The sequence below is a fragment of the Ricinus communis genome, chromosome 7 (assembly GCF_019578655.1).
Source record: "Ricinus communis isolate WT05 ecotype wild-type chromosome 7, ASM1957865v1, whole genome shotgun sequence".
Classification (NCBI taxonomy): Eukaryota; Viridiplantae; Streptophyta; class Magnoliopsida; order Malpighiales; family Euphorbiaceae; genus Ricinus; species Ricinus communis.
Window position 1 is genome coordinate 24,018,263 of NC_063262.1, and position 26,180 is coordinate 24,044,442.

Below are 26,180 nucleotides of genomic sequence, written 5' to 3' on the forward strand. Positions count from 1 at the left end.
AAAAAGCAAAGTGATCAAAGTCTTGACAATTATTTACAAATTTCAACCAATAATTAAAACAGTTTGGTCAGAGTATTCTTTATTTATTTTGAAATGGCAGTATTCTTTATTATTATCGACAAAAAATCCACGACATCCCAGCAATTCAACCAACACAAATACTCCTCCCTCCTCCTCCTCCTCCAAACTTGGAATATGTTCGATTACTGTTTAGAGTTACATATGTCCATTATTCTTCAGTCTTTTTAATCCATCATTCAAGATTACACGTTTCTTTCTGGAGAATATTTGTTGTTTCTCTGATAAACATTTTGTGCTGGGAGATGTTTGAGATATTTGGGTGCAAATGTTTCCATTGGAAAAGAATAGACAATCTGTTACCATCTGAACCAGACACCTATTCTCTCCCTGCTTCTCTTCCTGATTGGCCTCCAGGTATGTTCAGAACAAAAAGCTCGCTTCTTTTTTTCTTTGGTTCATATATTTGGTTCTTAATTTTTGATGGGGTGACATGCTTTTTCGATTTTTTCTGCTTTACAACTTCAGAGGGTGTTTTTGGATTGTTGAATTATAGCCTCTGGATGTGAATATGGATCATGGTTTCATTCAATCTCTTTCCTTTTTTTTTTTTTTAAATATTCACTCATTTTAATGTTCATAGTTGATCTATTCGTTTTTGTTGTTTTTTGATGAATGGCCAACTTGAAGCTTTAGATCAATCTTCTTTGCCTTCTGTGATTTCTTCGCTCTATATGGATTCAGCCATTCTGCTTGATTGCTAAATTGCCATTAAAACTGACCATTGAACAATATGGGCCCCAACTAAATTGTTTTAGTGTGGTGTTGTTTTATGGTGGTTGTCTATTTGTAGGTTGGAAGTTGGTTGTTTTAAAGAAGAGTACTCCAGACTTCCAGTTCATGTACAATTGCCACCTGTTACACTTCGAAAATTATGCAACACGCACCGGTTTGAGCCTGATTTCATTTGGCTGTTTCCAACATTATCCTCATATTTGCTTAAAGTGGTTGTCAACTGTCCTTTGAGTATGACAGATGGAACCATGGAGGAAAGACCTTAACTAATTTCTCCTTTTAGCTAATAGTTTCTGGAGTCTGAGTGTGGTTCACACTTGGCAGCATGAAAGAATGACACTTCTAACTTATAAACACAGTTGGAGAACTTTATTCTGATTATTTCTCAAACTCTCTCGTCCCATATGGTTGGGTTCATAACAGTTGAATTTGGTTTGTTCTTGTGCATGTTTGTTTTAATAACTGGATGTACTACCTTTGGCTCCAAAATTAATCCCTTTTGGTTTTTTGAGGCAGAATATGAACTAGATATCTTTATGCTATTCTGTGTTCAAACTTACTTCTTGTGTCTGAGAACAGCGCTTTGCATCCTCATGCATATCTGCATTGTGGTTTGGTACTTATTTTTGACTTTGTAGTATTTGAAGGATTGCTTAACTGGTAGTTTTTAAGGATATAATGAGGTTGATTTGTGTCCTAGTGAAAATGAATATGGTTATCTATTTCTGTTGTTTCTTTGCTAGTAGTTATATGTGTCTTTAATAAAACAATAATATATCTATTTTCAGGCCAAGGATTTGCTTCTGGAAGGATAAGTCTAGGGGAAATTGAAGTTATTAAAATATCTAGGCTAGAGTTCATTTGGACCTGCAAACTTCCACAAGACGAGAAGAAAGGTGTTTCATTCTACAAGCCTGCTGCAGTGCCTGATGGATTTAATAGCCTTGGTCACCAATGCCAAATTAACAACCAGCCCTTAAGAAGCTTTCTTCTTGTGGCTAGGGAGGTGGCTATTACTAAGACAGAAGCTGCAATTTTTAGCAGCCCTGTTAATTCACCTGCTCTTCGGAAGCCCATTGATTATATACTAGTCTGGAGTTCATACAGTTTTAATGATGAAAGCTATGATGGATGTGGTTTCTTCTGGCTACCTCAGCCTCCTGATGGTTATAAACCCTTGGGCTATTTAGTTACAAACAACCCAGACAAGCCAGATTTGGATGAAGTGAGATGTGTTAGAGCAGACCTGACGGATGGGTGTCAAGCTTATCGCCCGATTCTTAATGTTTATTCTAAGTTTTCATCTTTTCCATTTGAAGTTTGGAGCACAAGGCCCAGTCATCGAGGAATGATTGGGAAAGGGGTTTCAGTTGGCACATTTTTCTGTGGTAGCTACTGTACATCTGGAGAGGAACTGAATATTGCGTGCTTGAGGAATGCAAATCCTGAACTGCATAGCATGCCTAATCTTGAACAGATCCATGCACTAATAAACCACTATGGTCCCACAGTTTTCTTTCATCCTGATGAGGTCTACTTACCATCTTCTGTTTCATGGTTCTTCAAAAACGGAGCTCTCTTGTACAGAGCTGGTGATTTGACAGGTGAATCCATTGATGCTAGCGGCTCAAATTTGCCAGCTGGTGGAACAAATGATAGGGCATTTTGGATAGACTTGCCTAGTGATGATCACAGAGATACTGTAAAACATGGAAACTTGAAAAGTGCAAAACTTTATGTTCATGTGAAACCTGCATATGGTGGGACTTTCACCGATCTCGCAATGTGGGTCTTTTGTCCATTCAATGGACCAGGGACTCTGAAAGTTGGACCTCTAAGTTTTCCCTTTAGCAAGATTGGGCAGCATGTGGGTGACTGGGAACACTTCACTCTTCGCATATGCAACTTCAGCGGAGAGCTGTGGAGTATGTATTTCTCTCAGCATAGTGGTGGCCAGTGGATTGAGGCTTATAATTTGGAGTACATAGAAGGCAATAAACCTATTGTTTATTCCTCTAAAAATGGACATGCAAGCTATCCTCATCCTGGGACATACATCCAGGGATCCGCAAAACTTTGGATTGGAATAAGAAATGACGCAGCTCGTAGTAATTTATTCGTGGATTCAAGCACCCATTATGAAATTATTGCAGGTGAATATATAGCAGGAGATATTATTGAACCTGGTTGGTTGCAGTACATGAGAGAGTGGGGGCCAACAATTGTCTACAATTCAAGGAATGAGCTAGACAAGATATTTAATCGTTTACCTGTGATGCTTAGATATTCTGTGGAGAACATATTTTATAAGCTACCAGTGGAGCTCTATGGGGAAGAAGGTCCTACTGGACCAAAGGAAAAGAACAATTGGGTGGGAGATGAAAGAAGCTAGGTCTATTGCAGGGATTTTAACTTACATTTCTCTTGCAGTCTGTAAACCTGTTACACGACTAGAAAATCATTGATTCCCGCAGCTTGTAATTTTTATATATGTGTTGTTCTTGTACAGAAAATGATAGTATGAGCATGATTCTCCTTCAAGTTAAAGTTCTTTATTGTGAGAAAGGAGGCAGCAGATTTTTCATTGTGGATAGTGAAGAGAATAATATTTATTGTATTTAGCATTCTTTTTTTTTGTGAGTTTGCTCATTTGCAAAGTCTCAAGACTCTGCTAATGTATGTGTCTTGTAAGGTAGCTTATCAGGCAAAATATGAGAAACTTATTCAGTTTTGCAGTTAATAGAAGGATTTCAATTGTTCAATTTCCAAATATTTATAAAATTTCAGCTTTGTCGGATTGTTTGTTCTTCTTCTCCTTCTGGACTATTAATTTGCTTAGTTGATATCAATTGCTAATTGCCCCCTTGATTGTGATCAAGTTTTTGTAGCAAAGTTTTCAATCTGACAGATGATTTTTCTATAGTGTTTCATTTCAAGTTTCCTGTGCCCATCAGTTTTTCCAAAACCCATCTTGATATTGATTTTTGAAGAAAAAAATCTGAAGCAAATATAAACTCTAAAAAATATATATTTTGAGTATATTTGGATCGAATTTGAGAACCCAGTAGACAAATCATAGTTTCTTAACATAAAATCACACACACTATTCAAAGTGAATCTCAATATCTAAAAATATATAGTAAAATATATCACTATTGTTAACTAGCTATTAAAATTATTTTGTAAAATAGAATTTCAATGAATTATTTATTTTTTAAATGTAAACTAAAAAAATTATTTTCTTATATTTAAAGTGTCAAATCTCATTTCTGTTGTGAGTAGCAAATATATTACAAGTTTTATACTTTTTATTAATAAATATTAGTTTATTTTATTATTAGTAAAAATATGAAAAAGAAAAATTTAAATTACTAATATTATAAAAAAATCAAATAAATTTATTATATGAATATTTATTAAAAATACTCTGTATTATACAATAAAAACGGTATTAGATGCTTTTACAATCCATAATTCAAGACCCGACCCGACCCAAAAGAAAGAAAAAGACACACACACCCGACCCAAAAAGAAAGAAAAAGACACACACACCCGCGCCCACATTTTTCATCGAAGCAAAATCGATATCGCAATTTGTAACTTAGAGAAACGATCCAATTCAATTTTGGAGCTTCAAAAGTCTTAAATTCAATTAACAGACAGATAGAGTGATGTTGGGAAGAAGGTTCTTCTTCAGAAAATCTTCAGCATCACAACTTCCAAGGTAGTTAGTTGCTTTTAAAGTTTCTTCTTCTTCTACAACAAAGAGAAACTATGAAAAGTTGATTTTAATTGTCCTTAGCTAGAGAAATTATTGTACTTTCTTATACCCATTAATCTTTTATAGTGAAATTTTTTAACTTTTGTTAACGCTTTTAGAACTAAATGTATGTAAACTACGGGATTTAGTGGGGTGAAGGAGAGAGATTGTTGTAAATTCTTTTACCCATTAATCTTTGATAATGAAATTTTCGAACCTTATCATTATTGCTTTTCTTCTGCAGTATTACAAGGCCATTAGATGAAGAAAAGAGCAGTTCATTTGGTCGAAAAGCAGTTTCTTTTTTGTTAATTACTGTTACTGGAGGTGTTGCTTTGAGTGCTCTTGATGACCTTGCCATATACCGAGGCTGCAGCAGGTATGTTAATTGACCATTGTTTTTATATACTAGTGCTGTCACTGATTCGTAAAATCTAAGGTTTTGTTCTATATGTGTGGAGTTTGAGAAAAAATATGTTTCTTTTGTTAGATTAAGGTATGTTGCTTATTTGTTGCAGTCCAGCTATATATCATAAAGGGACGTAGTCATTCACTTGAGGAAATTAGGGAATTTCATGTAAAATTTAAAAAAAAAAAAAAAAAAAGATAACCTTCACTTTTTATAATATTAGTTCAATTGATTGAACTGGACCATGAAATGTGGGTTCTTATCCTTGAGAAAACATACGACAGCAATTACTGGCAATGAGTCAACATATTTGATCCTTTTCTTTTCCTAGAGTTTATCTCTCCTTTCTGAACTAAATCATGGATGTAGAGTTAAATTGTTTCTTTCATCATTCATAGTGGTTCTTCTTTATGCTTGATGGCTCAGTTGGTCGCATTAATAATGATCTTCTTCTTTTTAATGCTTGTTTATCACTAATTGGAGTCTTAATAGTAAGCTTCTACGAATAGAGTTTAAAATAGTCTACCTTGTATCCGTAAGCAAGTAGCATAGTTATTAGCTCTAGCTGGTTGTTAGAGTCCAATATATTATGTTCTGGCAGGAGTTTTGTGTTTGCAACTAAGGAGTTGCATCCACATCTGAACAATCTTCTATTCTTGTAGCACGGAAAACTGATAAGACAGTAGCTTCCTTTTTCAGTTTGTTTGGTTTCTATTGGATTTCAAATTTATTGATTCTAATTCTACAATACAGATGATAATAATGATTATTGATTTTGTTGATCTACTTCTTTAAGCTTGTAACTTGGGGATTTCCCATGAATTTGGGAATTTGATTTGTTTCTCCTTAATTATTCTTTGGACTGACTGAATTTCTTTCAACTGTCGACCTTATTAGAAAATTTTTTAGCATTGCAGTGTCATGTATCAAATACAACTTTTCACGTTTCATAAGGAAAGATTCTTATTATGTAAAATCTAAATTTAACTGATAAAAGCTGCAAATTCACTTTAATATGGCACCATGATGTCTATTACATCAACAAAAGGAAAAAAAGTCTACCCTTCTTTTTGTCTCCTCAACTTAAATAATATATATATTTTAACTTACCCATCAACAGTTATCTATTTTGCTTTACATTTCTTTTGCTCTCACTGTATCTTAATTGCATGCCTCAAGTTATGCTTGAAGTGATTTTTCAAAATTCAAATGCTGTCAATTTTCTTGTATAGGTAGATGATTGTTTCAATCATCTTTGGTTGAATAGAGGAGGAAAATGAGAGTGAGCTTTTGTGAATGGGAAGGTGGGGTGAAGGGATTCAGGTTCAGTAATTTGATAATTTTGTGAATTTATTTTAATTGTTGAAGGCTACTTGGTAAACTGATGTCTTATATCACATTTTTCATTCACGGTCTGCATACTCATTGTTTTACCACAAAATTGTTCAGCAAGGCCATGGAGAAAGCCAGTAAGAATCAGGCAATCAAAGATGCTATTGGAGAACCAGTTGTTAAAGGTCCATGGTATAATGCATCTCTTGCAGTAGCTCACAAAAGGCAGTCTGTATCTTGCACATTTCCTGTCTCTGGTCCACATGGCAATGGAGTCTTCCAATTGAAAGCAGTTCGTAATGGAGGTTTGTGCTCTATTTATCCATTCTCAGTCCTATTGTGTGCTTAGATGGATTTTTTTGCAAGAAACCAACTAAATTAAGTACTGTAAACTCGGAACTAATAAATTCCCAATTGATGCTATCCAACATGAAAGCAATGGATTAGGGTTTGACCCAAAATAAGTCCAACCTGAAATAAATTGAATGCAAAATGACTACAGCCAAAAATGATCCAACCTGAACCCTATAGCCCAATTCAACTGAATCTCTAGTTCTTCACCAATGAGCTAGAACCATTTTCTTTTTTAATTTGAGTTAGCAATATTGTCTTCTAGTTATTTGCTTTAATTTGGTTTAGTTGTTAAAAGATGTGTGAAAACCTTCTTTCCAAAACTAACAGTAAATGCAATTTTTTCCTAACAGATGACAACTGGTTTTCATATTTCCTTCCCCGTGACTGGGAAATCCTAATCATGGAAGCTTTCCTTCATATTCCTGGTAATGAAGAGAAGCAGCAAACACTACGCATTAGTGTATCTGACAACCACCCACCTTCAGATTGCACGGCATGCACCACATGTCCACAGGAATCCCAAAAGCCAGAGAACAAATGATAAGTTGCATACTGTTTCTATAGAATGCAGAACCATTCACGGTGTTCATTTTCTGTTTCATACAAGTCTACATTCTTCCAGAAGTAGGATGATGTGCTTATTTACAGCATGCAATTTGGTACATTAATTTAGGCCCTTTGTCCGGGAATTGCAGAGAGTATAAGATTAAGAACTGAGAAGGTAGGAAATCCTACTCCAAATCCAGAAAATACCCGGCTTTCTATAGAGAATTTAGTTTCCAGAATAAGAATTCCTCCTCTCAAAGCAGATCTGAATTCCGGAATCAGAGTTCAGAATGCAATCTATCACTGTTAAACAAGAAATGAAATAATTGATGTTTACAGGTTTAGAAAAAAGAAAAAAGAAATAATTGCTTTTGTGTTTGTCCCAAGGAAGTGTTCCCTTTAACTTAAACCTTATGAATTGTTTTGGGTCCAACCACTGTTATTAAGCCAAGCTGAACATCTTGATGATGCAACAGAAGGGGACCTCTCTCTTTACAATTCATGTTGCCTTGCTAATGGGGCAAAGTGTGTGGCTTTCGTTTCTTTCCTTTTCTATTGTATGTGGATTGGAGTGTTGCTGGACCAGTGTCCATTAAAGCATAAATAAACAGATAGTTAAAAAGCAGGTCCATTAAAGCATTAAGTACTTGGGCAAGCCTGATTTTAAGCAAGCACAAGTAGAAAGGGACCGTTATAATGAAATAAATTGCATTGATGTTTTTGTGAGCTAATTTGGGTGCATTCTGATAGTGAAAGATTTCCGTCTGAATGCGACTAGTCTGTTAAAATAACTATATGAGATCATTCATTGTTTCTTTTTTTCTTTTCCCCCCCTTTTCGAACTAGTCCTGCAAAATTCTTGAACTCTATTGAAATGACCATTACAATTTGTTTTTTCCAATCCTTTTCCATGGACAATCAAATATATAAATAAATCCATCAGTAATTCAGTAAAACTAAATTAACAACTCAACCTACTACGGGTGATCTGATTGATTTCTTTTTTTAATTAGTATTAATTATTGACTTTCATCTATTAATATTGACAAGAGTCTCTAGATTTTGTCTTGTAAATTATTTAGATTTTTCTTTTACTTTAAAAAATAAAAATTTTACATTTGAAGTCTAACTCAATTGGCAAGATCGTTCTCTCTTAGAAATGAAAAGTCTCAGGTTCGAATTATCTTTTCCTCACTATATAAGTTTTCGTGACTACCTTTATTATGTAGTCCACATTAGTCCTTCATCATTCTTGGTATAAAAAAATATTTTTTTAATTGGCCCCTCGAGGCTTCTTATAATTTTTTTTTTATTAATATAATTTATATTTTAGTTTATATTCTACATGCTTCCTAAGATTTTATAATTTATTTTTTAAAATTTTAATATTTCGTCCACTATTGCAACAATTGCCTCTCTTTTGGATATTCTTATTGTTATAGCAACAATGGTTAATAAATTAACTACAGTATTTATTAAAAAAAATGCCCATTTAATCCATTTATAAGTTATTATTTCACAATTATATTTTGATTTAATAATTTAGACCCTTTACCGAGTGTTGCCGCAAACCACTTCTCGTATTCCCAAAGAACCATAATAGATCATAATTGAATTGATCAAAATTATAAGACTACTTGTTTACTTTGCTCATTAATCAAAGCATTATCCTTTGAAGTCTATAAAAGGATCATTGAGCCAAATTAATAACCATACCCTTATTCTAATTTAGTAAATTAGAAATCGAGATGTGATACTCATTAATTACATATTTTATTAATAGGTCTAAATTATATATAGTTATTTAGGATATTTTAGAGTATTAATGATATATTTTTATATATATAGTCTGAAAATGAGTGTTATATCTCACTTAAATTTCATTGTCTATTTTTAGATAATATTAGCTAATAGAGAAAAATATGAAAAAATACTAAAAAATGAGCTTAATTGGATATGTTTGTGTAAAGGTTCAAGACTGAGACACGTGTACCTGCTATTTGATATGCTAGCCTCAATTCTACTATTTATCTAAGAGACATTTTAGTAATTTTATATTTTTATTAGTATTTATATTAAGAATTATTTATGGGATAATATTTTGTAGGGATAGGGATATCTATAAATTTTTCTATTAGATAGGTTTATTTTGGTTATGCTTATCTTAAGAGAGGTTTATTCTAGATGAACTTATTTTTAAAAAGACTTATCTTGGTGGAAGACTCTTTTATATTTCTATACAAATCAAGTTCTAAAAAAAAGAGAAAGAGAGGTCTCTCCTATCTGCTCTATGCTAGATCTTCCATCTGCATCTGTCCATTATTTTTTTCTCTGCAATTCTCTAGGATTTATCTTCTCCAAACACTTTAATTTTAGCTTTTATTATTCTTTTAAAATCTAAATAGTTTTTCAAGAAATGGAGAATGAGAACCAATCATCTTTATACCTTGAAGAATTCGGGAGGGAGCCTTTATTTTCAATTTTATTTTTATGTATTTCTATTTAATAACAATTATCATATATTAGACTAGTTTTCTTTAGTGTTTAGTTTAGTCTATTCACTTTGTACAAACCTTGTTATCTTTTTATTTAATGAATAATATCTTTATCTTCATATTTTTATTAATTTTAGCTATTACTGTTGGTTAACCATCATATTAATTTAACAATAGTAGGTATTATGAAAATCTTTAGGTTGAATATATTAGAAACACTATATTTACTTCACTTTATATTAGTAAAAGAAATTTTAGTTGCATTATTAGCTTGAGTAATTAAAGGAAAGAAACATTTTCATCTCATTTATTAAATCTATGTTTAGAGTCAAAACTAGGGGATTACTAAGCAATTGGCTAGATTAAATACTGTTTTTTATTATATAATTTTCATTAATCATCTTATTTGTATATTTACTTTATAGTTTGTTTTATTTTTTTATGAATATTATTTTTTCAAAATACTAGTTTAGAGTGTTTAGATTTATTTTTATTATTTTGTGTTGATGATTAATCTTTATAAAAGTGGCATTATAGTTTCTTGAGAGATCGATCTCATGGTATTTACCGTATTTACTGTAAGAACGGTTCGTACACTTACGAGTACCAATTTAGACATATCATTTACCAACCTTAGCATATAGTCGAAAAGATTAATATATATAAAATGTTCTAACCTAAAAATTAGAATATACTCATCTATTATATGTTTTACTAATACTAATATGTAGTTGAAAAGATTGATACATAGTCCAATCAAAATCTTTTTATACTTGAGATATTGATGATGTTGAAATAATCTTAATTATTAAATTTAAAATTAATGATCGAAATTATTATTATTTAATAAATATGGAATCATTTTCCTTGATAAAATCATAGTCATTTGGTTAGATTTGGCCTAATAACATTAAATATTTAAATATTTATCTTTTTTTATAAATTTAACCCATCTTTTAATTTTTTTATTTAAATAGTCTGATTTAGCTAATTGATTGTAATTGTGGCCAAATTAAACTCTCTATTAAAATTGGATGCTACATTTTTAACTCTAGATCCTAATCTCTTTTTTACTTACCAATATCATTTGTCTCTTACAAAAATACGTAAAATCACGGTGAAATTGAGGAGAGAAATGACTTCATCCTTCATACTTCATTTCCTATTCTTGATTCATAATTTTTACTTGTCATTCACTTTCTTATTCATTTGTAATCTGACTTGATAACTTTGTGTGATGTATAAATTGTTAATAATGACACGTCACCATATTTTGACCGAGATTTTAATTTAGCTATAATTGCAATCAATTAGTCAAATCCGATCATTTAAATAAAAATTAAAATAGCAGAGCAAATTTATAATTAAACGTAAAAGTTTGGATGTTTGGTGTGATTAGGCCGATAAATTTTAAAAAGTAAAAATTATAAAATATGACTAAGTCATGTTGAATATTATTAGCACCAGATATGTGAAACCTATGTGATCTAACATTTCCAAGTAAAACTACTAAAATTGATTGTTAGAAATTGAAAAAGAAAGGCAGGAAATGGACAGGATACCTTTGTCACACCAAAAAGTTTTGGATGAAGGAGACAATTCAACACTGTAGAACACAACACAGGCCAGAGAAAATTGCTTCCACTGATTGAAAATAAATATTATATATAAATAACAGTAAAATCTGAACACCATCAAAACATGCTGCCATGTGTCAGCGTAGCAGAAGCCGAACCACGAAAACATATAATGATTCGCTTGTACCTAATTATAGTTGCCTCGCGTATAATCCTCTTTCTGTCTTTAACCTCAAGTTAATCACAATGAATAAATAATTTCTTAATTTCTGATTAAATTACATATAAAAAAAAAATCACAGTAAAACTATTTTGACATCTGAAGTTTTCTAAAATCGTTTCCTTTTCTTGAATAAAAAACTACTAAGAAAATCAGAAATAATAAAAGTTGTATGTTTTAATTCATAATTAAATATAACAGACATTTACAAAAAAAAATATAAAATGTTTAAGAATTTTTTAATAATTATGTGGTTAGAGTTTTTATGATATAACTTTTATATATATCAAACTCTCTACGTTAAAGAGTTATTATATAAAATAAAATTTTAATATTTTTAAAAAGAAAATATCCAATTGAACCTTTTTAAATATAAAATAGAAAGTTAATTTGACTTTTTTATATATAAAGACTCAATTTTTTTTTAAAATTTAACTAGTTGTTTATCTATACATTGCAAAACTGCATAACTATTTTTATTTTAAATAATAATGTCATTTAATTTTACAGATGAAATTTAATAGAATTTTTAATATTTTATGATTATTTATAATTTTTAAAAAAATAATAACAAATTAAATATGTTTAAATATTTTTAAAATTTTTATTATTTAAAATTTTTAGTTTCAAAAGAAATTGTATCAATATAATACAGAGAGTTTGATATAAAAACACATATCAAGAATAAAAAGTTTATGTATCAAAATAATGATACACATATCAAAGATTTTATATTTTAAAAATTAATATATATATATATATATATATATATATATATAATTATATATCTCTACACATTTGGTTAATTAATTTTTATAATTTTTATTTTTCTATATACTCTCACCAATATAATTATCTATAAAAAAATCATTTAAACTATATCCAGTTGGTTTTGATTCATATAAAAATCTAGTATATACTAGAAAAATACAAAATATCTAAATGGATGAGCAAAATAAGTTAGATTAGGAAGTTAGTTTCCGGGCTTGTGAATGCCTAAGTTTCCATTAATCGGGATTACTCTTAAAATTTTGCATATTACTTGCATTTTAATTAATATAGTAAAATACAATATTAATTTTATAAAAATAAAAATAATATTTTAGATAATATAATCGAATTACATTTCAGATCTTCTTCTTTTATAATTAAAATTTGCATTCTCTCTATATTCTCTCTACAGCTCAGATATTAAAAAAAGATAATCATTAAATATTTTTTAAGGATATAGCACCTTTCATCGTCGTCAAAACTACTATTTATATATTTATAACTAAATTATAAAATAAAAAATTTAAACATCATGATATATATTCTTTTACAGTTTAATCTCAGTTTTTATTTTATTTTATATAATAAACCAATCTTAATATTTATAATACGAAATACTTTAATTCTCAATAAAAATAATATCTTAAAAATTGATCAAATTATATTTTTTGACATAATGAATAATTAGAAAAGAAAATTATAGAAAGCAAAATATGGATACGAGAAATGAAAAATAGTAATTCTTATTATTTCAAATTAACATATTATATTATTACAGATTATTAAAAATAAGAATTTAAACTTCATATTTATATTAATAATTATATTTTTATCAGGATTAAATATTTAATATTAATCAGCCAATCAATATCTCGGATAAATGTAGTCTTGCTCTTTATATTTCTCAAGAAATTTAAAGAATTTAGAAGAATTAAGAAATTGATTATTAACAATGAAAAAGGTCATCCATTGGACCATGGGAGCTTGTCTCCCCGTCGCACGACAGCCTTCGTAGGCCGTAGGTGTCATACAAACTTCGTGGCGCACAAGGAAAAAAGAAAAAGGTTTCCAACCATAATTTATTTCCTTTTTCTTTTAGTTCGTGGACTTGAAAGCTTTCTATTAATAGCGGACGCCAAATATTTTATTAATTAGCAAAAGAAGTTTTCGTTGCGGATATTTTCGTTTTTATGAGTTGAGCTGTCGCGATTAAAATCAAGTAGTATTATTATTTTTAAGAGAGAATTAAATGTTTATTTCTGATTCGATGATTACGCCCTTCTGTGGGTCCCGTGATTATCTTAACTTCTTTTTCTCTCAGTATTTACTTACTTGTCGAGCCGTGTGATGTCGGGTCCCACATCTTGTCGGCTTGTCGTTTGGACCTTGTATTAATAGGTCCCGCTTCTGTACGCGGAAGTTTCGATATGTTTTCTTTTCTTTTCCTCTTCTTTTTTCTTTTTTCTTTTGTATTTCTCGCGATTTGAGATGATATTCCTGGGCTTGGACTTTTCTGGGCCAGCATTATTCTCAGCCCGCCAAGGCATTTAGAATGTTTTTCAACGTGACATTAGAGTATCAGGGATTATTCTTCAATTAAAAAGAAAATAAAAAAAGAATTAGAGATTTTTTACTCGTGTAACAGAAGGTGAATATTAGCGAATGAGGGGGGACTCAAATTTATAATTTTATTTATTTTTTAAAGTAATATTTTAATTAAAAATTTCAATTTAAATTTAAAATAGCAATTATTTGATAATATATAATATTATATATTCAATCAAAGCAAGTCTACAGACTTAGTTGTAAAAATCTGGCATAAAATAACAGTTGGGTTGAGAGTGGAAAGCTAGCATTGATGCAAGTTCAAGATATTTAGATAAAGAGTAGTATTTAGTAGGTTTTTAGGATAATAAAATATTAAAATATAATATGTATAAATAAATAGAATTTTACATTCGATTAATAATATATATGTAAATAGTTAAAACTAATGAATAAAAGTAAATAAATTAAAAAAGAAACTCAAAATGGGTGACATTAAAAAAATTTTGAATCCACATATTGTATGCTAAAATAAATAATATATCATATGATTTCCTTACAAAAGTAAATACTAGTAATATAATTTTTCTCTTTGTGCAAATTAGTCCTTTTATGTAAAAACAACACATTATTTTAAAAGTAAGGTTCCATTCACGTCCTTACATGAAAATATTGCAACTGAATCTTCAATGGCTGAGTATGAATGTGTGTGATATAAAAAAATAAAGTCTTAAATATTGAAAATATACATTAATCATTTATTTAAACCAAAAATGTGATTTTAATGACCAATAAATTTTACTATGGTAAGATTTTTATTTTTATTTTTATAAATATTATCATCCTAAAATTGGCTAAATAATCAATGAAGAATAATTTTATTTTCTTCCAATTAGATTTAGAAATGTTGAAATCAAGCATTTAAATTTACATGAAAAAAAAAAAAAAACTAAAAGCAAAAAACCACAATTAAAACCCATTATTGGTAATACCATACTCCCATTTAGATGGCATCAATCAACTAATCCAAAACAGCCCTTCACAAAACACAACCCAACTAAGGCCTATAATCAATAAAATAGAACATCAAAATCTAAGGTTGCCAACAGCCAAAGCTAAAGAATGAAAGAAAAAGAAAAGGAGAAATAAATTCAAAAATAAAAACACAAACAAATAATCAAAACATGGTCACCTTAATGCAACTTGAAGCATTCTTTTCTGTATTTATTAAATAAATATTACAAAAAATGAACCCGAGAAATTGAAAATGTCGCGAAAAAAGAAAGCAGCGCAAAGAAAAGCAGGAGACAAAAGGGCGGAAAAGATTTGTCAAAAAAAAAAAAGGGCGGAAAAGAAATATTAATAGAAACGTGGGCGTATAAAACCAGACATGTGGGTCCCATGGAACACTTTCTCTCTCTTAAAGAAAGAAAACAGCACTTTCTCTCTCTAACATCTCCACCACCACACCAAACCTCACCTTTCCCATTTACTACTTTGTCTATTTCTCTTTCTCATATTATCGCTCGCACCAAACAAACTTTACCCAGTAATACCCAATTCCCAACTATCTCTAAAAAATATATATTTATATTTTTGAAATATCAAGATCAATCCTTTAATGCGAAGTGGCGGTTTCGGTGGCGGTGGCAGTGGCTCTATGTCGACGGTATCCAGAGAAGATAACGCTACGGCTATGTCATCGGAGGATTCATCAAGCCCAGATGAGTCTGAGCTTGAATTAGGACTTGGGTTAAGTCTTGGTGGTGGTGGTGGTTTCAAGAATCAACATATTGTAAAGGGCACTCATAATTTTAATCATTATGCAAGGATTTTAACGGCTAAAGATCTGCCTTGTTCTCATGTTTCTTCTACGACGTCGTCTTCTTCTTCTTCTACTACTTTAAGTAGAGGTAACGGTAGTACTGCCGGTACTAAGAGAAGTGCTGATTCTGTTTCTGCTGCTCCTCCTAATGCTGCTTCTAGGTATATCTTTTCATTTAATTCCACAGCTTTACAGTTTTTGTACATATTATAAAGCCTTTATTTGTTATGAATTTTATTAATTGTTGTTATCGTGTTAAATTGTGCTATTTAATGTTCTTGTTATTGGTTTCTATGCTCAACTTGTGGAATTGCTTTGTGTCTTTAATAGATAATGATCATTACTATTTACTAGGTTTACTTTTCTCAACGTTCATTTTTATTCTATTTTCCTCTTTGGCATGAACTAAAAGAGCTTGATTAGTTAGGTTCTTTTTTTTTTCTCTTTTATCATGATTGATTATCTAACTCTGGAATCTGCTGGATCTAATATGTAATCTGAATTTCAGAAATTCCTGTTGTAGAAAAAATTTATCAGGTCCTTAGCTGTAACTTAAGGGTCCATCAGAAAGTGAGTGAAAAAGTTCAGAAGGCCTAATTACCCACCTGAGAAAGCCCCATAGGGAGATGCGACTTTTGGATATGCCTATAACTTATCTTTCTCATCAGTTTATGATTTATGTTAATAAATGGATAAATGGAGAGCAGGACAGCTCAACTATTTGATCTTTAGCCAAACCTTTGTTCCCACCCCTCTCCTGGATAACAACATGGTATTATCCGGGGATAGTTTTGCTTTAAATCTGTTAATGCTTCAATTTGGTTTAGTTTTTCTCGAATTTCTCCATTCAGCTCATTTTAAGATTCCAAATATTGGATCCAATCCAGAAAGAACTTTCTACTTCAAATAGTATGAAGTAGTCAGATATTTCCTATAGTGAATTCAATTTATATGACACGAAATACATAACAAATTTAATTTGCACATATCTAGACAATATGTGATAGATACAGAATTCAGAAATAGAGGAGATATTTTATTGTTATATCAATCATTATTTGCCTTGCACTACTCACAGATTGTATTTGCAAATGCATGGATTTGACCTGTTTTGCAATCACAAGATTATAGATCTTAATAATTGGAATATAGGATGTACCAAGCCGAACCAAACTGACCTGACCCTTCCACATGACATGCCACAGTCTTATTTATACTAATAATTTGGATTTTAGTGAGAGTCAAAATAGTATCTCTATTGTTGGACATTTTTTCTACTAGGTTGTAGAACTTTATTTTACATTTTTACTCTCAAAAATGCATTTCTACTGTGTGCATATATTATAATTTGAGGTCCCGATATAAGTTTTCCCCCACCATCAAATAACACATGTTCCCCTACACGGATTATGGATAATATAATCTTGTTTATCCCCTTACTACCTGAGCTAGGGCTTGATTATTAATACTATATGAAAAATCTCATTTTTGTTCTGGTATTTGTGACATTTTTCAATGTATATTATTCTTTTTTGGCAGGCAGCCTTCATTGTTTTATCATTTTAGATATGCTCTTCTCCACTCATAGGGTTGATTTTCATATTGTTTTTTCCAATACTGAAGCAGTCAGGTTGTTGGCTGGCCTCCAATCAGAGCTTATAGAATGAACAGCATGGTTAACCAGGCAAAATCAATGGCTGCTGATGAATTTAACTCAGTGGTTGGGGGAAATAAAGGTAACAATACTTTGGTGGAGAAGACAAAAAATGGAAGCAACATGAACAACAGTATTTCCAAGGCTAGGACTTCCCTCTTTGTCAAGGTTAATATGGATGGAATTCCTATAGGAAGGAAGGTTGATCTGAGTGCTCATGGCTGCTATGAGGCCTTAGCCCAAACTTTGGAAGATATGTTCCTCCAGCCCACCCCAACCATCAATGCACTAAGTAAGCTTTTTCCCCATAATTTTCAAACCAATCTTCTAAAAATTTTAGAACTCACTTAAGCACCGATGCAAGACTTTCCTAAATCACATGAGTGGAGACTTGCTGGCATTTTTGGTCTTCTAATAAGCTTTAATAAATTTGGAGAGAAAAGTATTCTAGCTTTATTTAGTAACAATTATATGAATAGTCGTAATACCTGATATTGATATTGGTTGGAAAAGTACTTGATCCACCTTCTTGCTTTTTGTGGACGGACTTAATGTGTTTAAACTGGATCTTCTTTTATGAGATTCAATTGATCTTTTGAGAAGAAATACATTTTGATGTGAACTAGAAGACCTCCAATATATGATAAAATGTCCCAAATCAAAATTCTATAACAGCTTAGATTTAGAAGTGTTTCAAGTCTATTAGGATTCCACTGTCTTGGTAATTAGTGGGGACTGAAGTGTTGAATGTGTTTAATAGTATGTTGCTAGAATGTGTAAATATTTTCACTAATTGTGCCATAATATATTTAATCAGGACCAAGCGCTACAGAGCATAACATCATGGCAGATGGAACAAGAAGGCCGACGCTGCTGGATGGTTCATCTGAGTTTGTGCTTACTTATGAGGACAAGGAAGGGGACTGGATGCTTGTTGGAGATGTTCCTTGGGGGTATGTGCATCTTTCATTGAACGATACATTTGTGCATTTATGTTCATACATGCTGCACTAAATAAGATTCTGTGGACATTTTTGGGCCTGAAAGCCAAGGCCCTTCAAGCATGCTGACAAATTAGACCAACTAGATATTGCTGGCCATCTGGTTTGCAGCTGATGGTGGCAAAAAACCAATGCAATTGAGAGCATGCTTAAAATTCCATGAGAGTCAAGAGCCATTTAATAGATATCAACTTGCAGATCAGTTGCCATTCATCTGTAGAGCTATTGCCTGGAAAAAAAAAGGGTTTTACGAAGACATAATAAATGGTAAAGAAGAAGAAGAAGAAGAGAGAATGGTTGACCATTACCACAGCCAGAATATAGGGAAGAAGTATATGAGGAAACATGGAGTTGGAATGTGCAAAATAATTTAATTAATAAAATAAACAAAAGGAAAGGAAAATAGTGGAAGAAGAAAAAGAGAATGGCAGTCATATACTTGGGTTTCCCCTTGTGCTTTCTTGATAAGTTAGTTCTTCAGCATATAATGGCTTATTTTTTATTGGCTTGATGTTTGCATTAATTTCCTTTCTTTCCCCATTTGGATTTTGTATTCAGGATGTTCCTTGGCTCTGTGAAGAGGCTCAGAATCATGAGGACGTCCGAGGCAACTGGACTTGGTAAACAAACATGAAATCAGCATTCTGATTCACCATGAAGCTCCTTTTCCTTTACTAATTATGTTAAGTTAAATTTTTAATTTATAGCTCCAAGGTTACACGAAAGGAATGGAAGACAGAGAAGCAAAGCCTATCTAGACTCTCCCTTTTAAGTTAAAGTAAGATGAAGATAATATATGGCTTGAAGAGTGATATACAAAGGAGCAAAAATGAAGAAATAATAATGAAAGCATTTTGAAAAGTAATGACTGGTTTATTTTTCTCTGCGGCTTTTCTGTTGGTGTTTTTCTTTTTTCTTTTTCTTTTTTTTTATATTTTTGGGTTGCTGTATTATCCTATCATGCTATTTGTTCATTCTTGTTTTACATCTGGAAATACTCAGGTCACACTTTTGAAAGATACAACAGTTTTACTTTTTGGTGTAATTTACATATGCATAGTTCAGCCGATGCCATTTACTCATCCTGTAAATTCCAAAAGGATTTGTCATCCTTGTAAATGCTTTAGGCTATCCATTATCTTTCTTTCTTCATTGTTTATCTGAATAAGTAGACAGTAGCTTTATCTGGAAGCTTGCTATAGGAGAACAGAATCCAACTGAAGTATTTCAGTTTGGTTCGGTTTTTTGGTTTTCCTCTTATGTCTTTTCTTTTAATTTTTTTTCTTAAGGCATTTACTTAGAATAATTTTCTTTTATTTACGTATATGAAAATGAAACTTCTTTTACTATCAACTTAAATAAAATGTATTAGAAGGAAATAAATTTTATAATTTATTAATAATATTTTACTAATAATATACAAATTTTGGTATGGCTCAACTGATTTTTTTTTTTCCTTGCTTCAAACCTAACCTAACTGAATAATTTTGGTTTGTAGAATTTGAACTGAATTGAATTTGTAAAGTAATTGAACTAAAAAGTTGGTTCAGTTTGGTTCTGCTAATCCCCACGAATCGTACTGCAAATCTCTGTAGATTTGCCTGATTAATCAGAACTTTTACTAACAGAGACAAAGGACCTTCTTGCTTGGAGAGTTGAAAATAATGATTTCATTTATCCACTAAGTTTCTAGACAACACTTTAGACCAATGATTACAGAGTAACATTAACAAAGGCTACGTACAAAAGAAGAAATGTAAAAGAAAAATTAATGGCAGAGGGAATTAGTTTAATGTCCCTATACAAGGCCATTTACAGGTGATGTGCTGAATACTGGCTTCTCTTTGTTACTATCAAACCCACTACTGGTTATACTCTTTCTTCTTGGCTTTGCCTCCCCAAGCATTGTTATCACATCTCTCATGGATGGTCTGTCTTTTGGGAGCTTAGCGGTACAAAGAAGTGCTATCCTTAGTACTAATAGCATCTCTTCTTGAACATGCTTGCAGTTTCCTACATTGTTGTCTAATGCTTCTTCTAAAGGTCTGTTGTCTCTAATCTTTCTTCGAATCCATTCAACAATGTCGACTGATTCTCCGAATTCGGGGTCCAGTGGTCGTTTTCCGGTGAGCAGTTCGAGTAGAACTACTCCATAGCTGTAAGTGTCAATCTTCTCATCCACCTTCAAGGTGTATCCATATTCTGCAAGTAGCACCAGAAAAACCATCATTATTTGTGAACTAATAATGTCTAATCAGTTTGTTCTAACAGCTACGGCTGAAAAAGGGAAGTTCCTCTGCATCTGAAGCAGAGCAACACGGCCAAACTTATACAGTGAGTCACCATTAATAGCAATTACTCATTCCTTAAGTGATTCTGTAGGAGTTAGTTTAGCGCCTGCAACAAAAAAAGAACAAATCAAGGCTATGGTTTCAAGCTCACCTGGGGCAATGTATCCATAGGATCCAGCCACCATGGAAACTGTCTCATTCTTCCGAATCATCATCCGTGCCAATCCAAAATCAGCAATTCTTGCCTCAAGATTCGCATCAAGCAATATATTATTCGACTTGACATCACGATGAATAACTGGAGGGTGACAATCATGGTGCATATAAGCCAGTCCTTGTGCAACTCCAACTGCTATATTGTATCGCGAAACCCAATCCACAAGCAATCTACCTGCTTGATTACCATGTAATGCTTCTCCAAGGTTGCCATTGTGCATATACTCATATAATATCATCATATCAGTATCATTATGAAGAAATCCCAATAGCCGTACGATATTTCGATGCCTTAGCTTCCCCAGGAGATTGACTTCTCCAACAAAATCATTGTTGCTTCCTGTTTCAATGTCTGTTCCTGATCTCCATAACTTCTTAACTGCCACAACTGTGTTTAATCTTGGTATTTCAGCCCTGTAAACAGTACCAGTTGCTCCCATCCCAATCACAGTTGATTCCTTCACACATGCTAGAATGTCAGCACTGGTAAATCCGAGCCTCTGGAATGCCATCAATCTCCAAGGCCACTCTCCTTTGCCCGTCTCGAAAGATTCTTCAAAGCAACTTCCATTTGAATACCATCTTTTATAGAGAGATCGAACACCAATAAGTCCTATTACAAGTGCTAGAACTAATGAAACTGAAATGATCCATTCAGCAATAATATGCTTTCTGTGCAAGCCCTTCTGCTCTGATGCAGTTAGTGCCTCGTGGCTACAAGGAGGCAGGACACCTCCGCAGAGACCTGCATTGCCTATGAGATCATCTGGATTGATTGTTCTTAGGACACCATTTGCAGGCACTGGACCTTCTAGCCTGTTATGTGAAACATTTAGTACTTCTAACGCAGGTGAAGAGCCAAAATTCTCAGGTATTCCACCGGTTAAAGAGTTGTTTGACAGATCAAGGATGGCCAATGTAGGCATCTTTGCAATTGCTTTTGGGATTTCTCCACTCAATTGATTGTTCTTTAGATTCAAATATACCAACTTCTCACATGAAGCTATGCTAGTTGGTATGGTACTGGAGAAATGGTTGGAAGAAAGATCAAGCACAGAAAGTGAAGGACAGTCTTGGAACTGATCTGGAATTTCACCTTCTAAGTTATTACTTGAGGCCATAAAGTTTTGCAGATTTGGAATTGCAAGTATAGTGGAAGGAAGAGAAGATGTAAGGTGGTTTTTAGAGAGATCAATGAAAGAAAGCGATGAAGAAGTAGCAAGATCATTTGGGATTTGACCAGTAAGGCTATTGTTAGCCACTTCTAACCTTTCAAGTTTTGGAAGTTTGCCTAGTCCTAGTGGAATTGTCCCATCAAGAAAGTTGTTCTGCATACGCACGCGAACTAAAGAATGACATGTTGACAAGCTAAGAGGAATTGGACCTGAGAAGGCATTGTTGAAGAGAATGAGCTTGGTCAGATTTCCACCAGTGCACAAGAATGCTGGAATCTCGCCGGAGAATGAATTGGATGATAAATCCAACCACTGCAATGCTGAATTCTTGCCAAGATCACTAGGCAAGGGACCTGAAAGTGAGTTGTTCCACAGCTCAAGCACCTGTAGTTGAGTCAACCCTCCAACTCCTGCAGGAACTGAACCTGACAGCTGATTGCACATCAGATTCAAGAGCTGTAAATTTTTCAGCTCAGCAAATTCAGCTGGAATTTCTCCTGATAACACGTTATCAGATAGATCCAACAGTTTCAGAGAAGTCATGTTGCCAATTGCAGCAGGAATCTTGCCTTCAAAATTGTTCTGATATAAGAATACTGTCTCAAGTAACTTGAGCCTTCCCAGTTCTGCTGGAATCTCGCCACCAAGATTGCCAACGGCCAAATCAAGATACTTCAAATTGCTTAAATTTCCAAATTCTGCTGGAATCCTACCTTCAAATTCATTGTATCCAATTATTATTCTCTCCAATGATGAAAGCTGCCCCAGCTCTGCTGGTATTTGGCCGGTGAGATTATTCCCAGAAAGGCCAAGAAACTTCAACTTGTGCAAGTTCTTGAAAGATTTTGGAATAGAACCTTCGAAGAAACTCCCTCTAAGGTCAAGAGTCTCGAGCAAAATCGCATCCCCAATATCCTCAGGAATAAATCCTGAGAAATTATTGCTCGACGCATTTAGCAAAGTTAGACCAGCTGCTCTTCCAAAACCAATAGGAAACTTACCAATAAAGAAATTCTGGCTCACATCAAAGCTTTTCAGAGAAGTGAGATTTGAAATAGCTTTTGTCAAGGACGAAGAGAACCCATTGCAGCACAAGTTGAGAGAAGTAAGACTTTGTAACTTATGGATATCATCTGGTACACTGCCACTGAGATTCATGTGGGAAAGATCAAGCTTTTCAACAGCTCCATGGGAGTTACACCGCACTCCAGTCCAGTTACAATGAGCAGAAGTATTGGATAATTTCCAATCTTGAAGCTTATTTAGTGGATCTAAAAGGCTAGCTTTTATAGATAACAGAACTGATACTTCTTCATTTAAAGCAGCAGAAGAGCTAAAAGCACAAAAAACACTGCAAGAACAGAAGAAGAAGATCAGGATTTTCAACTGCATATTGTTCTTCTTCCGCATTTTTGAGTATCAGTCCCTTAGTACGCTGCCATTTTCACTCCATTTTAGTGAAAGAAAAAAAGTATCTTTAGTGTGACAAAGGAATATGGAAAGAAATAAAAAGATTAAAGAGTGGTTATTGAGTAGGAGTAGGTAATATATAATAAATAACTAAAGAAATGGGTTTGATCTGATTAGATTAATTATGGAGAGCTCGTGAGGTCTTGGATTCTGCAACAGCTGTTAATCAGCATGTAATGACAGGGGAGTTTTTGGACACATTGGAAGTTTCTCCGACATTAAACATGGCTAGAGAATGTGTTTCTTACTATTCACTCTACTTATAAAATATATGCATTCTTCTTCTTCTTCTTCTTCTGTTACTGTAATAGTCAACTTCAGGTGATGTCTTCATATGTATATGATAAAATTAAACAGTAATTCTGTAATTTGTTACTGCCAAAAGATAACATAAAGCTGCAGACTTGATAATGGTTTTTGCCTTTTATCTATATATATACTAGCAAATTAATTAACTCTCGCAGAACTGGTGCACATTGAAGTTGCATAAAATAATGGGATCGAGCATGGAAAAGTTAATTAGCTTAGGTATCACTGTAGATTTTTCTCAATGGATATATAGCATGTTTGACTTGGTTTCCTTAGAAAGTTAAAAACTTTTTAAAGGGTTAACAGTAAATATAATTAATACTGGTTCATCAATTTTAGCAAAGTGGGTTATATTTGTTTGATTGAATGCCTTAGTGAGAGCTCCTACGGGTGATGGTATATTTGAAAAGCCTAGTGGTGTGTGTGCAACCATGCAAAAGCTGATGGTAAATTATTGTTGAAAAGCTGGCTTTTTAAAGTAGTTTAGGTGGAGTGGAACCCAAAAGCTAGCTGCATGATCAAAATGATTAGTTTTAAGACTTAATGTTGCTGAAGGGTAACTTCTAAGAATGACAAAATGTTCTTTTTTTCCCCTCTGTATGTAAGTACAAGAATTTGGGAATCGTTTATGGGTTTGATGGACATGTGATTATTTCTAATAAAACCCATATGATATACACTATAAGAAGTAGTACTCTCTCTTAGTAATTCCCTTTTCTTTTTTTCTCCTTTTCTTAAATTCAGATGAAGGTTATCAAACATGGTCCTCCTTCACATTGTTGCAGAAGACAACAGATCAGCACCATCATTTATTGATTAAACTAAGTGGATTGAATGAGGTTGTGAATAGGTCAGTTATTAGTTATGATAATTGAGTAAAATGGAATCTTTCCATGTTCTGTAGTAGTAAAGCTTAACACACAAACAAGGCCAAAGTCACCATTTTCTTTTCATTTCCTTGTGATTAATATAGTTTATTTGGGCAGCTCCAATTGTGACTGGTGGGCCGCCCCACTTAAGCCTAACTAGGGGCAGTAATTAACTCAAAAATAAAGAATATACAGTTTGCCATTTCAAGAGGGGGTGCTCAAGTTATAAAAGAAAGGAGAAAGAGGTGAAGATACAAGCCAACAAGAAATAAACAAAGAGATAAAGGAAAGGAGAAACAAGAGGAAATGGAGAGAAGGTGAGGCAAATAATCAATCATGGTCTGAGCCCACTAACTGCAATTCCTTCTTGTGATCAAATTTTCCTTTACAATAATAATAAGATAAACATTAGGATATAGAGGAAGAACATGTCAAATCTCACATGCACACATGTGCAAGACTACATTTTTAAATATATATATATATATTTCATTTTTGTAAAAGTAGTAGCAAGCATAGTGTAAGAATGGTCATTTTCTGCCTGATAGAAATAAAGAAAAGAAAAGATGGAGGGGCCATGTGAAAGAGGAGCTTCCTAGCTAGTGAATGTACCCTTCTTCTTCATCTTCTTCTACATCTTCATCTTTCCTAATAATTTATTGGAAGGATTAATAAAAAGTTAAAATGGATTATGACAATATATACATATATATATATATATATATATATAAACATCTTGGAAGATCAATAGTGGGGAGGTGAAAGGGAATGACGTGGCCCACATGGGGTTTATGCCTAAGACAAAAAAAAAAAAAAAAAAAACAAAAGAAAAAGGAAAAAGAAAAGATAAAATCAGCCTTTCATTTCATCAATGGAATCATAGAAGAAGTTGATGATTGCACATGTGTCACATGCATATGTTCTTATTTTCCCATGTAAATTGTAAGTGAGAAACCTAATTAAGTGACTTTTATTTAATAAGAACAATTAGTTAGATAATTTTAGATTAATACATAATTAGATTTAGATCATAAATAAATAAATAATTGATGTATTAAGATTAATACATGCAATCTAAAATAATATGATAGCACCGTTTAATTGATTAAATTGGTTTGTCAATATATAATAATTGCAATCCCTTTAGATCTATTAATAATATTATTAGTTTCTTTTACTATTCAATAATTCAGTCTTTAAGTGCAAGTTGATTTCTAGGCTTTTAATGTTTGCCTTTTATCCATGCTTTGAATCAATGCGGTATTATATGTTATTTTATATATTATTTATATATTTACAATTAATTGTTCTATTCTTGAAAATATCCAAAAGATTTTATACGTCATATATTATTTAAATAGACTAAACAGATTGTTTTAATTATATATTTAATAAGCACATCCGAATTAAAATCCAAATCCCAATAATTATAATTAATTGTTCTTATATTATATCAACATGTTAACACAATATGTATACATTCAATCTCTTATAATTAATATATTTGATAGATAAGAAATGTTAAATATTAATATAATTAATTAATTA

At 32.2% G+C, this 26,180-nt stretch overlaps 4 protein-coding genes across 7 annotated transcripts; 3 read left to right on the plus strand and 1 right to left on the minus strand.

Moving 5' to 3' along the window:
* Positions 1 to 29: 29 nt before the first annotated feature.
* LOC8266709 lies at positions 30 to 3,610 on the plus strand. Of its 3 annotated transcripts, XM_025158675.2 has the most exons (3): positions 30 to 435; positions 872 to 967; positions 1,602 to 3,610. In XM_025158675.2, exons 1-3 carry the CDS (start codon positions 324 to 326, stop codon positions 3,203 to 3,205), a joined length of 1,812 nt encoding a protein of 603 aa, XP_025014443.2. In that variant the 5' UTR covers positions 30 to 323; the 3' UTR covers positions 3,206 to 3,610. The 3 variants fall into 3 exon arrangements, with proteins under 3 accessions (XP_025014443.2, XP_002526543.2, XP_048232831.1); XM_002526497.4 differs by lacking the exon at positions 872 to 967 and having other exon boundaries at positions 35 to 435; XM_048376874.1 differs by lacking the exons at positions 30 to 435; positions 872 to 967 and adding an exon at positions 983 to 1,245.
* A 756-nt stretch (positions 3,611 to 4,366) lies between these two features.
* LOC8266708 lies at positions 4,367 to 7,712 on the plus strand. Its single transcript, XM_002526496.4, has 4 exons — positions 4,367 to 4,537; positions 4,818 to 4,952; positions 6,432 to 6,619; positions 7,019 to 7,712. Exons 1-4 carry the CDS (start codon positions 4,485 to 4,487, stop codon positions 7,207 to 7,209), a joined length of 567 nt encoding a protein of 188 aa, XP_002526542.3. The 5' UTR covers positions 4,367 to 4,484; the 3' UTR covers positions 7,210 to 7,712.
* A 7,518-nt stretch (positions 7,713 to 15,230) lies between these two features.
* On the plus strand, positions 15,231 to 19,454 carry LOC8266707 (auxin-responsive protein IAA11). 2 transcript variants are annotated; one of them, XM_015723807.3, is made up of 5 exons: positions 15,231 to 15,808; positions 17,271 to 17,593; positions 18,119 to 18,254; positions 18,861 to 18,922; positions 19,010 to 19,454. In XM_015723807.3, exons 1-5 carry the CDS (start codon positions 15,444 to 15,446, stop codon positions 19,072 to 19,074), a joined length of 951 nt encoding a protein of 316 aa, XP_015579293.2. In that variant the 5' UTR covers positions 15,231 to 15,443; the 3' UTR covers positions 19,075 to 19,454. The 2 variants fall into 2 exon arrangements, with proteins under 2 accessions (XP_015579293.2, XP_002526541.3); XM_002526495.4 differs by having other exon boundaries at positions 15,244 to 15,808; positions 17,274 to 17,593.
* A 503-nt stretch (positions 19,455 to 19,957) lies between these two features.
* LOC8269619 (MDIS1-interacting receptor like kinase 1) lies at positions 19,958 to 23,770 on the minus strand. The gene is made up of 2 exons (XM_002535149.4): positions 20,745 to 23,770; positions 19,958 to 20,504 (listed from the first exon to the last, which is right to left on the minus strand). The coding sequence occupies exons 1-2, from the start codon at positions 23,392 to 23,394 to the stop codon at positions 20,101 to 20,103; spliced, it is 3,054 nt and encodes a 1,017-aa protein (XP_002535195.2). The 5' UTR covers positions 23,395 to 23,770; the 3' UTR covers positions 19,958 to 20,100.
* Positions 23,771 to 26,180: the final 2,410 nt, after the last annotated feature.

What these genes read in the sequence shown, in the direction of transcription:
- LOC8266709 (XM_025158675.2), top strand. Translation starts at nt 324, where the DNA reads ATGTTTGAGATATTTGGGTGCAAATGTTTCCATTGGAAAAGAATAGAC. An exon ending in TCTTCCTGATTGGCCTCCAG is followed by an intron (nt 436 to 871) that starts GTATGTTCAGAA and finishes GTCTATTTGTAG; the next exon opens with GTTGGAAGTTGGTTGTTTTA. An exon ending in AAATTATGCAACACGCACCG is followed by an intron (nt 968 to 1,601) that starts GTTTGAGCCTGA and finishes ATCTATTTTCAG; the next exon opens with GCCAAGGATTTGCTTCTGGA.
- LOC8266708 (XM_002526496.4), top strand. Translation starts at nt 4,485, where the DNA reads ATGTTGGGAAGAAGGTTCTTCTTCAGAAAATCTTCAGCATCACAACTT. An exon ending in TCAGCATCACAACTTCCAAG is followed by an intron (nt 4,538 to 4,817) that starts GTAGTTAGTTGC and finishes TTTCTTCTGCAG; the next exon opens with TATTACAAGGCCATTAGATG. An exon ending in ATATACCGAGGCTGCAGCAG is followed by an intron (nt 4,953 to 6,431) that starts GTATGTTAATTG and finishes AAAATTGTTCAG; the next exon opens with CAAGGCCATGGAGAAAGCCA.
- LOC8266707 (XM_015723807.3), top strand. Translation starts at nt 15,444, where the DNA reads ATGCGAAGTGGCGGTTTCGGTGGCGGTGGCAGTGGCTCTATGTCGACG. An exon ending in CCTCCTAATGCTGCTTCTAG is followed by an intron (nt 15,809 to 17,270) that starts GTATATCTTTTC and finishes CCAATACTGAAG; the next exon opens with CAGTCAGGTTGTTGGCTGGC. An exon ending in CCCAACCATCAATGCACTAA is followed by an intron (nt 17,594 to 18,118) that starts GTAAGCTTTTTC and finishes ATATTTAATCAG; the next exon opens with GACCAAGCGCTACAGAGCAT.
- LOC8269619 (XM_002535149.4), bottom strand. Translation starts at nt 23,394, where the DNA reads ATGCGGAAGAAGAACAATATGCAGTTGAAAATCCTGATCTTCTTCTTC. An exon ending in CTATGGATACATTGCCCCAG is followed by an intron (nt 20,505 to 20,744) that starts GTGAGCTTGAAA and finishes TGCTACTTGCAG; the next exon opens with AATATGGATACACCTTGAAG.